A 15251-nucleotide genomic window follows, 5' to 3' on the forward strand; every position below is an offset into this window, starting at 1 on the left:
ACACACTAAATAATTCTGGAAAAGATTAATGCAGCAAATCCTTACAGACTCATTTAGTAGTAATAATAATAATAATAATAATAATAATAATAATAATAATAATAATAATAATAATAATAATAATAATAATAATAATAATAAAACTCGAGTGAAATAAGCTAATAATTTAATTAAGGTCAAATAATACAATTTTTCTAATTTAAACTACTATATATTTGATAATAGTTCATATGTAGCCACATTACCATCTAGCCGTATGATATGAACACAATAAAAAACACAATGCAAACGTGCAAGTTAAAAGTCAATTATACACTATAAATAATCTTTAGTATATAATAGGATTAAGCCTTAACCTATGTGGCATATCTAAAATCTCACCATTTCAAAATTTACCATATATAATCTTCATCATTTATTAATTAATTAACTATTACATTCTATATAAAGATTCATTAATAATAATAAATATAATTAATAATAAATGTATATATATAATAATAATATTAACATTACATATAATCTATATTAATAAATTTTATTATTTGTTTTTTCTAGATAAAAATTAGATTTACATGTTTGATAAGAAAAAAAATTATAATCTATATAAGATAAATTATTTTAATTGAATGTTAGTGATTAGATGTATATTTGTTATTAATTTTATATTTCTCAATAGCGTACATATTATATGTATATGTTGCAATATATTATATTGTATGAATATATATATATATATATAATATTTATATTCTTAATTTTCAATAGAATTAATTTTAAATTAAGTTTGAATTGAGACATGCACGTATATATAAATTATAAACGGGTCCTGTCATTGATTTACATGTTTGCATAATAAGGCACAAATTCTATAAACTGATTACTTTAAAACAAAATCTTATTTTATGTCTTTCAAAATAATTAAAATTTTATTTTTATTTTTTATAAAATAAATCCATACATTTTATTTATATAGGGAAGAAAAATATATTTTTCATTTATGCAAACTTTATTTGTTTCTGTTCGTCCATTACTACAATAATAATAAGGGATTATAGCCAAAAAATACACGAACTTTGATAAAAGTTGCAATTTTCACCTGAACTTTTAAATTGGCCAAAATATACGTGAACTTATATTTTTTGTTGTAAATTTCACCTCGACGGAGTTCAATCATTGCAAGTTCAGGTGAAATTTACAACAAAATATATAAATTCAGGTATATTTTGGCTAATTTGAAAGTTCAGGTGAAAATTGCAATTTTTATCAAAGTTTGTGTATTTTTTGGCTATAATCCCTAATAATAATAATAATAATAATAATAATAATAATAATAATAATAATAATAATAATAATAATAATAATAATAATAATAATAAAAAAAGATAAATTATGAAATTAGTAATGCATAAATGAAGAATTTAGATAAAGAACAATAGAGGATATGATGTTAAAATATTATTAGAAATCTTTAATCATGTATCAAATTTATAATAATCTCAATCGAGTGAAGAATTCATATAAATCACCTCATTACACATTGAGTATTTTTATAAGATTTCACCAAAATAAAACTTATACAAGAATAAGCTCTTGCTCTCCAAATTAAAAATCTACATTTAATTGGCGGAATGATTGAGATTAGCTAATACAATTTGAATTGTTTTGTCAATTTAATTTGACCAAATTTATTTAATTAAATACATGGTCTAATTAATTTAATTTGAAAAAATAAATTGGTTTGATTAAGTAAATTATTTCTTCAATTTAATTTGATTATAAAATAATATATTTTGTATAAAATTTTAAAAATAAAATTTGGATTCAAAGTAGATTTTTTTATGAAAATTTATCAATTAAATTACTAAATAAATTAATACAAATTTGAATCTCGTGTCAACTTTCTTAAGCTACACACGAGATGATTTTTAAAACTTAGTTATGGTCTTTCAATCTTGAAACGAGATAATGTTCACGAGTCAATTTTATTCTTTTAACTTTCAGATGGAATGATGCTCGAAACTCAAGATTTGAAGATAATTAATGTTCACGAGTCCATTTTATTCTTTCAAATTTCAAACGAAATGATGCTCGAAACTCAATTATGATATTTCAAGCTCCACATGAAATAATGCACAAAAAATTGTCAAGATTTTTCAAGCTGCATACAAGATGATGTTTAGAAGTTAGTTATGATCTTACAAGCTAAAAATGATAATGATCTTTAAAGCTACACACAAGATAATTCTTGTAACTTAATTGTGGTCATTCAAAGTTCAAATGAGATGATACTCACAAGTTAAATTTGTTTTTTTAAACTCCAAACGAGATAATTCTTGGAACCCAATTATAATATTTAGAACTAATAATGCATAAAAGTTTGTCAAGATTTTTTCAAGTTCCATACAAAATGATGTTTACAAGTTAGTTATGATGTTAGAAGCTCCAAATCATACAATCTCACAAGTCAACTTTGATTTTTAAAGCTCCAGATAGTGATGTTAAAAAAACTTGACGCATAAAAGTTTATTTTTTGTATTTTACGGTCTAGACGAGATGATACTCAAAAGTCTGATGTTCAAACGTTATAAGTTGTCGTCTTCCGAAATTTAGATTATGATATGATTCTACAAGGTTCAGACGAGATGATGCTCAGATGAAATAAAATTTTCAATATCGATAACTTTTTCAAAATATTATTAAATAAAAATCTACATAAAAAGAATATTTATTACTCTGACAAAAGGTTAACATTTAATTGAGAAATATGATTCAAATTAATATAATTTCAACTATATTATCTTAAATTAAATAAATTTTAAAATAATTTATATAATAAGTTAAAATAATTTCCCGTCGAATTTCGACGGGTTGCGCACTAGTGACTATTAATATTGTGTTATAAATTACTCCATATAATTTGCATTTAAATTTTTCTCTATACGCATCAGATTGTTAACAATATACTCGCTACAAATTTATCGCGTCTACTACGAATTCATTATCATCATTAATAGATATTACAAATTTAAGAATACATTACAAACATGTAATACGAGATTAAAATATATGTATAAATACATTGAATATTTTATTAGTTACAAGATTCAATATATTTATACACCAAAAATATTTCGACAGCTCTCCAAACACAGATAACGCTGTGTGCTGGCAACTCCATTAACATACGGCCAGAATTTACCTGCCCACACCACCCCCTAACCCCCACCCCACCCCCTCTGACTGCCAATCATTGAATCCTTCTTTCTACACAATAAAACACGCACACAAAATCACTCTGTTTATAAATACACTAATTCAGTCTCCATTTTCCTGCCCCTAGCCCTTTTATGGTATAAAAATTATTTCTTTTTTTAACTATGCTGATTTTTATAGAAAGATTGCTACAATCTTCTCTGTTTACAGCTAGTTATTGACTGAAGAAATTAGGGTTCGATTTGTGACCCTTTTTTCTGAAATGTATTTCGCCTACACATTCTGCATCGAAGCTGAGGTGGAAGAAGGCCAGTGGGAAAAAGAGAGATAGCAAGAAACCGAAAAAGATTTTATTTTTTATTTTTTTATATTCGAAATCAGTGCTTTTGTATAGGAAAAAAACTGGTAATTTTCTCTTTGGTGAAGGTTTTAATCTCAGTTTCATTGAATACCGGTTTCGAAATTCTTGATTTTTGATAAGATTTTGCTGATTATTTTGTGGATCAGGTATGTCAGCTAGTGTAATCGGTGATTCCATGGTGATGAACTCCGGGCCTGATGGGCCCGTTAATAAGCTTTCGGGCCAAAACGATGTGGATTTTGTGAAGTGCGATTGCTGCGGGCTTTCTGAAGAATGCACCCCTTCTTACATCAACACAGTTCGAGAGATGTAATTACAATTAAATTCTCTGTTTGATTTGGATTCTTGATTTTTTATTTCGAACTAAATGAATTCTTGTTTAGCTTTTTCTTTTCAAGAACAAAAAAAAAAGTTTTTCCATCATAAAAGTCGGGCTCAAACTCGACAGATTTGATTGTTCTTGTGGCTTTATTATACTTGGACTGTTTAATTTTTAGTTCTTGTTCAAAAAGAAGTTATTAAATTAATTATGTAGCAATTTTCTGTAAATTTGAACGTTAATTCGTAGTTATTATCTCCAACTGCGAGTTTCTATTGGTCTTTTAAAAGTTGTTGTTGAAAATCAGGTACGGCGGGAAATGGATTTGCGGGCTTTGTGCAGAGGCCGTGAAAGACGAAGTGTTGCGGTGCCAGAAGCTGATAAGCCCGGACGAGGCCATGGCTCGCCATTTGAGCTTCTGCAGCAAGTTTCGGGCCGGCGGGCCGCCGCAGGATCCCACGCTGCTCTTGATTCGGGCCATGACGCAGGTGCTTAGGAAGAGTCTGGAGAGCCCGAAATCAATGCCGACTAGCCCGACGACCAGCCGCAACGTCTCCGCTGGTGTGTTGACTCGGTCCGAGAGTTGTATGCCGAGTTTAACCCTGGTCGAGGCGTCGGTGTATTGTGGGATCAATGAAGGCTGTGAGTGAGGATCGAGGGTAAAATAGTAAATTTTGACGTTCAAGGGGAGGGGGAAAGTGAAGAAATGAAAATTGGAACAACTCTAGGCAAAGTAGGGCTGAATTTTGGTTTAAAGATTTGGTAACTGTAAAAAATAATTGTTTTGTGGTTTTGGAATGAAAAATGGGACACTTTTAGTAGTAGTTTTTCTATTCTAACTTTTTCTGCTTTTTGGGGGCATATGTAGTTATGTTTGGTCAGTTCGTTTCAAAATTACAACGTGTGAATTAGTAGAACGGTCCCAACTAAAACGAATTGATTGCTTTCAAAAGAGTAAGTAAACTAAATCGAAAACTATTAACCAAATTTTGGAACTTATTTGAATCTAATTAATCGAGCTAAATTTAGCAGGACCATATCAAATTGATAAAACTTTACATTTTTGTTCAATTTTACTCACTTATACTACTTTATATATATATATATATATATATATATATATATATATATATTTATACTCGTCCTAGAATATTATAGCTATTTTCGTTTGGCTTCGTCTTATTTCAAACAGCTTGAGAATTAGAATTTCAAATTTGCATAAAATCACGTGTTTATTATTTTATCAATTCTTTTATTAGCACCTTTTATTATTGAAAAAATTCGATTAAACTCTTTCATATCATTTATGATAACCAAACTTTCATTTTAATTCCAACAAAAATAGTGTATAATCATTAATTAAAACATCTCTTGAAGTCATAATATAAAAAATTAAATCCACTTATTCATTAAAAACCAACATTTTAGCATTCAACTCGTTGACTATCAATAAGATATTGCCAACAATAGCTGTACAACTGAAATTTTATGGGACTATTATTTATTTATTTAAGTACTTCCCTAATGACTATATTTGGTAAGCAACTTTTCCAACACGACAAGCAATGTAAATATAATTTTTTTGTTTGTAGTTTCTGTGTTGAGAAGGCATATATCGTTCTTTCGAGAGAATAATCAAATTCTAAGTTCAAGAGAACAATCAAATTCTGAGTTTAAAACACACACACACACACATGACACAACTTCGCCAACAATTTTTGCAATTACATATTGTAGTAAGAAAGAAACTAGCACACATTCATTGTATCATACATTTTGAGTAATTAGTATCATAATTGTTGGGGCCTTCATTTTCTGCAAGGCCCGAGCTCACAGAAAAGGCCCATTATGGTTGAGCAAAATCTTGAACATGAGATTGAACTAAGATTTCTAGAAGTAGTTTTATTACGAGTTCCTTATAGTATTATATAAGGGTTTTTTTTCAAACCGAATTAAAATATGGTTTGGTTTAGTTTTAGCAAACACCGAACCATATAATCGAATGCACACCCCTACTTATATATAACACTGCATGTCTCACACAAGATTGAAGATTTTATCAATGATTATTTTATTAGAGGGATAAGTTATATTGTAGTAAAATATGGTATTTTATTGATTTATTAAGATTAATTTTAATGAAACATTGTTAATGAGTGTATATACCTATATATATATATTAATATTGTTTCACATAAGAAATTAAAAATTCCAATCACACTAGTTTATAGAAAGAAATCCCTTCTCTCCATCTCCTCCCTTTTCACTCTCATTGGCTCTCACAACAAATTAAAGGAGAGGCGGATGAGAATAGAGGAGAGCGATGGAATGGAATTTTTTTTTGCAATTAGAGTGGGATTAGATTTACTTTTTCCTTTTTTTTTTACAAGACAACACCGTGTAGTTGGTGAAGTAGAGAAAAATCCATCTCAATTAAATTATAGTTTACTTAAAAATTCAACGAGCTAACTCACGTCCTCAGACTTAAATGATTTTTTTTTATTTAAACCTCCTTCTATATATAAATTAATAAAATGTTATATAACTATTACAATCCTAAATAATTAACTTCTAATGAAAATATAAAATAAAATTTCCCAAAAGAAAAAACCTCCCAAAAGAAAGCCTCAATAACCAATTCAATATCCGCACATTAGTGACGAACTCAAACCCCGCCACCACTGCCTTCCGGTGGACACTCGATTGGCGATGGTGGCGCGTGGCCACTGTCCGCCTGGATTATTTATTGCCAGGATTCGCAGAAGAGTGAAGCTAAAATGGCTAAGGGCAAAATACTTGGTGCAATTTTATACAAGGCAACTCCCATTAGGTATTCCAGGATTTACATATGCATGCATATATGTAAATATCAAGGATAGCAATAAATCTTAAAATTTTACATTTCAAAGTATAGTTACAATTTCATATTAAATTAGTTTTTTCATAATGCTTAGCCTCATTCAATTTATATAGTGGCATCCCCTCAAATAAACTATAATTTCAAAGAGAAGAATTGTATTTTTACTCTAGCTAATTTTGAACATGTAACTATACTCTAATGAAGTTACCAATGTGATGAGGAGTAAATCATGTATCAGCACTGATGCTGCGGAGTTGATCGATCCTTGAAATTCTAAGATTATAATTTTACTTATATCAAAGACGATTTATAAATTTGTCATTATTATTATTATTTGGATATTTTGTGGAGGTCTGATAGTCACAGGTCTTAGGATCAAGGCCTTGCACCAAATGATCCAAGTTTTGCGAAAAACATCCTAAATCAAGGGTAAATCAATGGTAAGGTTCCCATGCCTGAGATTTCATGGTTGAGGCCGTTTCATGACGTGGACCAGAATTGACAGACCCGAAAAGAATAAAGACAAAATAGTTAGTTATTAGGTAACTTCAATTAGATTTCTCATGATTACATCTGATTCATGTTATGTATGTGAACTAGGGCTGGCCCTTTAGTTAGGCCCAAGGGGCAATGGCCTAGGGCCCCTAAATTTAGGGGGCCTCAAAAAATGTAAAGCCTACTAGTATTACTAGCTCAATTACAAAAAATAAAATATAATTATCTATAAACTATTCATAATCAACAAAACAGCAAGCAACGTCTCTTTCTCACTTTCTCAATTTTATTTTTTTCCCTAGGTAACGTTTCTCTTCTCCTAATTCCTGAATCGCGTTGCTCCTTAAAATTGCATCTACTCATTTCTTTCTCATTCTATTTTGAATTTCAATTTGCTTCATTTGCTTCATTTGACATTGATGCTGAAGATTTATATTCTGAATTGCAAGTGCTACAAATGTATTTACCATCTGAAATAAAGTCGCTTGATGAAATTCTTGAGTTTGTTAAAGTTTCAGATTGCTTTCCTAATGTTGCTATTGCATATAGAGTATTGTTGACTATACCAGTTATTGTAGCTTCAGCAGAAAGAAGTTTTTCAAAATTAAAATTGATAAAATCATATTTGTGTTCTACTATGTCTCAAGAAAGATTGAATGGATTAGCGATTTTATGCATTGAACACAAGGTATTAGAAAAGCTTGATCTTGAAAAAATTATTGATGATTTTACTTCTCAAAATGCTAGAAGATCTAAATTACTTCTATAATTATTTGATCATTATTTTCTAATTTATTGCACTTTATAGTTAATGTTACAATTGTACAACTATCTCAAATTTGGTACAACTTTTTGAAGCTTCAGTTTTTAGAGGGCCCCCTTTTTTTTCTTTTCGCCTAGGGCCCCCGGAATGTCAGGGCCGGCCCTGATGTGAACCATTCTAAATGACTCTTATACCCTTGGTTATTTTGTACGATAACTAGGCTGCTCTTGTATACTATAGAGGGTATGCTCGTGAATACACAGAGATTCAGGCTTCGGATATCATTTTTCTCCTGGCCATTCAAGAGTATTAATTCTTCAGCAAATTCGTCTTTCTTCTCCAAGTCATTTACTCTGACTTGTTTCGGTGTTTAAATGGGATATACAGTTTATGGCTTCACCATAATGCATGCTAGCTTTGTTGTGTTTGTTATTTTGATCGGAATGATCGATAGAATCGATACATAAAAAATAGCATATGATTGCTAAAAAATAAAAAGGAAAAAGAAAAAAAGTGAAAATTAAGTTTTGATTTGATTTTCTTTAATTTAATTTGCTTAATATGTAATACGTAGAATCATATTATGACATATGTATTGATAAAATAAAATCCAAATGATTACCGTAATCCAAAATGAGTCCCATAATAATATATATAAATACCCTCAACCAACCATTATCATATCATCATGAAATCAAAACAGAAAAGCCCTTCAAATTAAAATGCTTCCACCAGCCGATCACAACACCGTGAAACTCAAATGCCGCCACCACTCTACCACCGGCTTTCGGTGGACAGTACTCCATCGACGAAGGCGGCGCTTGGCCACCGTCTTCCTGGGAGGGAATAAACGCCGCCGCAAAGCAATTCTTGGTGGGGTGAAGATACAATGGCTAAGTGCTAAATATAAATGCATGCTAAATAAGCTTAAAAAGTATTATAATTCTTTGGTGAAAGAGATGGACATGGTGGAAGAGGAAGGGGCAGAAGAGTCATTTCCGCGGAGGAGGAACATACAAACTCAATATTTTGTCCCTCAGCCGGTAGGCTATATCTGGGTATAATAATATATATGCATAACTATATTATCGGAATAATAAATAAATATGTAATTTTTCGTTTGGCATGATTGAGAACGTGGAACTTTACATTGTGTTGTAAATAGTTGTATCTAGTAAACTGAAGTATTAATTTTAATTAGTGTTATATAATGCGTACTGTATACATTTTGATTTCTGAATTGAAAATTTTAATAGGCAAAACTTCAATGACTCAATCACAATTATTTCAAATATAATGTAAAGTTGAAGTGTTGATTGACCTAATTAAAATTTGAAAACCAATCACTATATATATATATAGGGAGAAGATCCATAGAGAATGGTAAGTATTTTGAGAATGAAGAATTAATCACATCCTTTGAATTTATTAGATCTAACGGTTTATAGCATAACCGTGTATTATTTGATTATGTGAATTAAGTGATTAATTATGTTTAAGGCTAATTATGTAAATGCTCATTTTTTGTAACCGTGTATCTAGTTGTCAATCTAAACCAAATCTCTTTATTTTCGGTAATTATAAAACTGATATCATTGAAATTTTTTTATTCTTCTTTCTTTTATTTTTAATGCGTTATTAGAGTAAATTCAAGCTAAAACAATGCGAAAAAAAAAAAAAAAAAGTTACCCACCACTGTTTTCGAATACTTGCGAAAATTTGAGAATTTTGTTTGATGGTAAAACCATAAGTTTCATAACAACTTAAAAATTTATGTATTATCATACTAAAATTTAAATTCATGTGCAATTCATTGAATTGACTAAAAATTTGTGTATTTACAAGCTAACAAGTAATAGCCCTTCTTATTATGATACTTAACTTTTTTGGCTGGTTCTGGCTAAAAGTTAGACGATTGTGTTTTGTAAGTTGAAAATAATGTGAAAATTAAGTGGAATAAAGAAAGAATGAGTTGGGAGAGTAGAGACAAACACAGCAAACAGAAACGGGCTGGATTGAAGCTTGCACGTTTTCAAAAGGCGTGTCCACACGCTATACGCCTACTTCTCCACACGCTCTCACGTGTTTAGCTAGGCCGTCGTTCCGATCCCCCCTTTGCTTTAGATATTTATTTTTCGAGGCCCACAAGCAGCATTTGAATTTTGAGGTGCAGTGGATAAATCTTGTTTCTGTGTAATAATCTATAAATTACATACAAAAAATAAATTTGTGCATTTTTCACATTTAAAGACAAACATCCCCATCCATGAGGAGACTTACTTTAGATATTCAACTATGTGAAATGTTGGTTATTATTACTGATATATTAGTTGATAATTTTTCTATTACGCATTCATATCAAAATGTTAACGTGAATTAGTGAAGTGTGACATTGAATATGACATGTGATTGCAAACCAAATATATCACGTATGCAATACTCCATTACTTAGAGCTAGATCGGTTTGACCTATAATATTAGTGCTTCATTAATCACTTTCTAGCTTATCGAAGTTACTCAATCAACAAGCAATACATGATGCAATATATGTTTATGTGTACATAAAGAATTCCAACTCATCATGCATGTGCATATATATAATGCTTCGAAATATAAAAACATTCCACGAGGATTCAAGACGACTATTGGAAAAAATCAGACTGCATAACTGCTAGTCATTGTAAGAGTTGGATTGTAAAACTAAAAAATTCCAATAATTTGGATACTGATTTTTTTTTAAAATCAAGTCAAATATAAAAAAAATATTGTCCACGAATTAAGGATGGCCGGGGATGATAAAAATTAAATATATTTTTAACGAAATACTAATATTAATGGTGAAAAAAATAAACAAAATAATTATTTTAATAAATGAATATTAATGACAATTTGATGACAGGTAAATAATTAAACTTATAAACCTCCAAAATAAACTTAGCCGAACATCCCAAAATGTAGTAACTTCTTCGTCCCCCCACATCTCAAATTAAAAGAATATAGGACCTTTAATCCAACCCACTCCAAATTAAAGTTCTCAACTTTATCTTTTTCCTGTTCCTCTTTTTATAGGCATATTATGATTTGGGAAATTTTGTCTCCACACTTTCGGTCTTCCCGAGTTGATAAGGTTTGAGATTTGAGAATATATTTAATTGTTGTGATTCTCAGTTGAAATGGATCTTAAATTATACAATAATGCTATATGGACAAAATTTGTTCGGACTAAATTATAGTATCATGCATTTTTTAGAGGAACCGTGCATTACTATAAAGTGAAAATCTCTTAGCAGAAGATATAGCATGCTACGAACGCTTGGCATAATGCATGTGATTAAGCTTTTGATTTTCTATTAATATAATTAATCGCGCCTATTTATTGATGCACGTATTATTCAATGCGTTAACTCAATAATATACCAATGTCATGTATAATTATTAGCTAATTTAGTATTGTTAAACTAACAATGGTACACAACTTTCGTTAAATTTGATTGAAATGTCAATCACCTAGACGGCTAGACCTATATCTGATTCTTCTTTGATTCTTGGCATGGGATATTAGTCCAACTAAAATTTAACTGTGCGTATTTTGAGATAACTTTTAAGTTATAAGTGCAAGGGAGGGCATACAAGTAATTATCCTAAAATAGTACACGTCAAAATTGATACTTTTAAATAACCTAAAAATTGTAGAATAAATCTAAATCGAGTCTTTATATATTCAATTTTATTGCTGATATTCAAAGCAGAAAATATCAAAGCCCGTGATGGGGTCCATTCTCCAAGTTGCATAGGCAACCATTACTTGCAATAGACTCTTTATGTTTAGAAATTACTTATAAATTTCACCATCTTTTTAACTAACACGTCATCTTTAATCATGTCTAGTGTCCGTTTTATGCAATAATAATTAACTGGCGTCTAGCCCGTCCAAATTCGACGGGAATTATTTTATGTCATCATTTATAATTATTTTATGTTATTTTTATTACTATAGCATATGAAATAGTTTATATATAAATTATTTCTTTAATTAATTTGATATGATCAAATTAAATTAGTAATACAATATTTGAAATAATATTAATCTTAATCACTTTCGCCAATTAAATGTAGGTTGTGATAATAGAAATACATTTTTATATAAATATTCATTTGATGAAGTTTATAAAAAGTTGATGTAACACCCCGCCTATTTATATTAAGTTTAGAATTTATTTTAAACTTAGATTAGGATGATTCACGCCGGATTTAGAAAAAGAATTTATTTTAATTCCAACAAAAATAATTTACAAAAGCTTTGGTAAATTTAGTTATTTAAATTTATACGCATTGCATATTTATTTAATTTAGCATTTAAGCATTTTCACGAGCTTTTGATTAGCAAGATTTGAAAGGAATTCCTTTTATAAATGCACCAAGGATTTAATTACATTCCCATTACAATTTTACTACATCTATTATTCCTACATTATACAATAAAGAAAGTTACATTGGTACTCATTTATACATAGACATATACACACATTTATAAGATACAAGTACACCAAATACCAACACCTCCCCATCACCTACGACACCCTCCCTGCAGCTTTATTTCATTCACACAATTAAAGTCTATGCCTACACTCCATTTTCCTTCATTCACACAATTAAAGTCTATTCCTACACTCTATTTTCCTTCATTCACACAATTAAAGTCTATTCCTACACTCTATTTTCCTTCATTCACACATCTACTCTTGAAAGAGCAACAACATAGTCGTGCAGTCACCCCACCCTGTGCATCCCTTTATCTCATCAGCCAAAGTCCTCCTTCATCCCACACAACACTCTCTCGCCAAGAAAAAAAAAAACTCAGATTCCATATCTTAGATTTAAGAACCAAGCTTTTACCGAATATTACATCAAAATCAACCAAGTTCAGACAAGCTCGACCGAAAGTTTTAAGGTTTCATTTTCTTTAAACTTCACTAGTTTTTACAGTATTCTCCATTACTTTCAGAACACACAAATTTCAGAACACACAAACTTCGGCTGCCCAATCAAGAATCACACCCATACACACATTCATAACTGATATACGAAAACATATATGCATTCATGATCTGTGTACATCTATACATATATGAAACATGTTTTGTTTTAACAATGAAAGGAAAAGAAAGGTAGAGTCTTGAATTCTTGTATCAGCTTTGAACCGTGTGTGTGTGTTGGGTTGAGTTGAGCGGCGCCGGGATGGCGGCGTGCTCGCTGCCGGCCATCCGGCCGTGTAAGAGGAGGAGGCGCCGGAGTGAACAGAGAGAGAGGGCCGCAGGACAAAGGGAGGCGGCGGCGGCTCATCGCTGCTGTCCGTCCGGCGGTGGTGGTGGTCTGCCACTGACCGAGGAGAGAGAGAGAGATTGCGAGGGAGGTCAGCGGTGGCCTATTAGCTGCTGCTGCTTGCCGGTTGGACGGAGAGAAGGGTTAGGCGAGAGGGAGACAGAGGAGGTGGCGATGGCGTCGGCCGCGGCTGCTGTTGTCGCCGACAGTCGCTGATGGCGACGACTTCGCCGGAGGAAGGAGGCGGTGGATGGGTAGGCAGGAGTGTTCGCTATTATTTTCACCACGCCGCAAGTGTACGGTGTAGTTGCAATATAAGGGAAGCAAGGTCGTATTCCACAAGGATTGGTGAATTTAAACTTCTAAATATTATTAATAAGTTGTTTTCAATCTATTTAGACAACCAAAGTTCAAGAGGTATTGATAACTAAAACAAAACTAAATAAAGCAAGAAAAGTAAATAACAATAACATAAACTTAGTGAATAAATTGGGGAATGACTTGAATGAAAGTTATCCTAGGGACTAGATTTCGATAGATCGTAATGAACTTCAATCTAAATCAATTTAAATCTTGATATGGCCTACTTATCTAGGGCGATCTCCCCACTAGTTTTAGCCCCCTCCCGGACGACTAAAACAGTAGATTACGGGTCATAATTGCCGTCCCCGGTCAATTTCTAACCTATAACTCCCAAGAGCACAAAGGATCAACAAGCCCTCACCCAACTCTCAACCTCCCGGTTTATTGAGATGATATGTATCAAACTCCTAATCTATTGTAATTATCCTCTCCCGATTCAAATCACAAATTAGAAATGCACAAAAGGTGGCCAACCAATCATACAAGAGATAAATCTAGGACTTGAAAAGATAACAATAAGCACAATCAAGATATATATTGAACAAAGAAATCAATTCATTACAAATCCATCTAATCTAATCCCTAAGATAAGAGATTTTAGCCAAGCATATTCATAATAAAAGCAAATCTCAAGTCATAAGAAAACATAAATAAAGATATAGAGAGATAGAGATTCATAGACAAATCCTATAATCTTGATCTTCAATCATGTAGTCTTGATGAGCTCCTTTCCAAGTCTTCCCCTTCTTTATTTGATTTTGGTGTTGTTTTTGTGTGTGGAAGAGAGAAAAAATGGTAGAGAATGGAGGCTAGGGTTTGGGATTGGAGAGTTGGGGAAGATGAAGTGGGTGTGTGTGGTGAATGAATGGGGAAAGGAAGAGAAAAATGGAGTTTTGAGGCTAAAATCGCGTTTGGGGTCCATTTGGGGGAGCCCCGCCCTTTTCCCGCGGTCACGGCCCGCGTCCGCGGCCTTCAAACGTGGGGGATGCTCAGGGGACCCGCGGTCCCGCCCCGCGGCCGCGGGTGGTGACCGCGGGTGTCTCCTGAGTCGGGGGCAGCTGACCCGCGGTCCCACCCCGCGGCCGCGGGTGGTGACCGCGGGCTACTGGGCGTTATGCGCAGTCCGCTCGTTTTGCTCCGTTCTCCCTCGTCCGGACTCGGATTTGATCGCCGTTTGCGCTCACGGATTCCTCTCGAGACGTACTTCAATATAATATCTTCAAAATCCTCCAATTAATCCTTGATTTTTCCTGAAATTACTCCAAAACTACACCAAGACATCAAATCTTCATAAAACTCAACATTATGGTACAAACACGCATTGGCAAGCAAAATATGAAGGGAAATGACAACAAATCATGTGGAATTGAGGTACGAAAACCATGTTTGTCAAGGAGCTTAGGGCTTTTGACGATTTTGGGGATTTAGGATTTGTGGATTTGGGGGTTTGGGGGTTTGGCGAATTGAGGGAGAAGGGAGAAAGATAGAGAGAGATGAGTGCGGCGGTGGTACGCCGGCGACGCGCCGGCGGAATTGTAGGCGGCGGCGGCGA

The 15251-nt window shown here is 32.2% G+C and overlaps 1 protein-coding gene across 1 annotated transcript; it reads left to right on the forward strand.

The window, feature by feature from the left end:
- Positions 1-3144: 3144 nt before the first annotated feature.
- LOC131013108 (uncharacterized) lies at positions 3145-4720 on the forward strand. Its single transcript, XM_057941123.1, has 3 exons — positions 3145-3621; positions 3724-3886; positions 4204-4720. Exons 2-3 carry the CDS (start codon positions 3726-3728, stop codon positions 4544-4546), a joined length of 504 nt encoding a protein of 167 aa, XP_057797106.1. The 5' UTR covers positions 3145-3621; positions 3724-3725; the 3' UTR covers positions 4547-4720.
- The last annotated feature ends 10531 nt before the right edge of the window (positions 4721-15251 follow it).

This window comes from Salvia miltiorrhiza, chromosome 2, assembly GCF_028751815.1.
Source record: "Salvia miltiorrhiza cultivar Shanhuang (shh) chromosome 2, IMPLAD_Smil_shh, whole genome shotgun sequence".
Taxonomy (NCBI): domain Eukaryota; kingdom Viridiplantae; phylum Streptophyta; class Magnoliopsida; order Lamiales; family Lamiaceae; genus Salvia; species Salvia miltiorrhiza.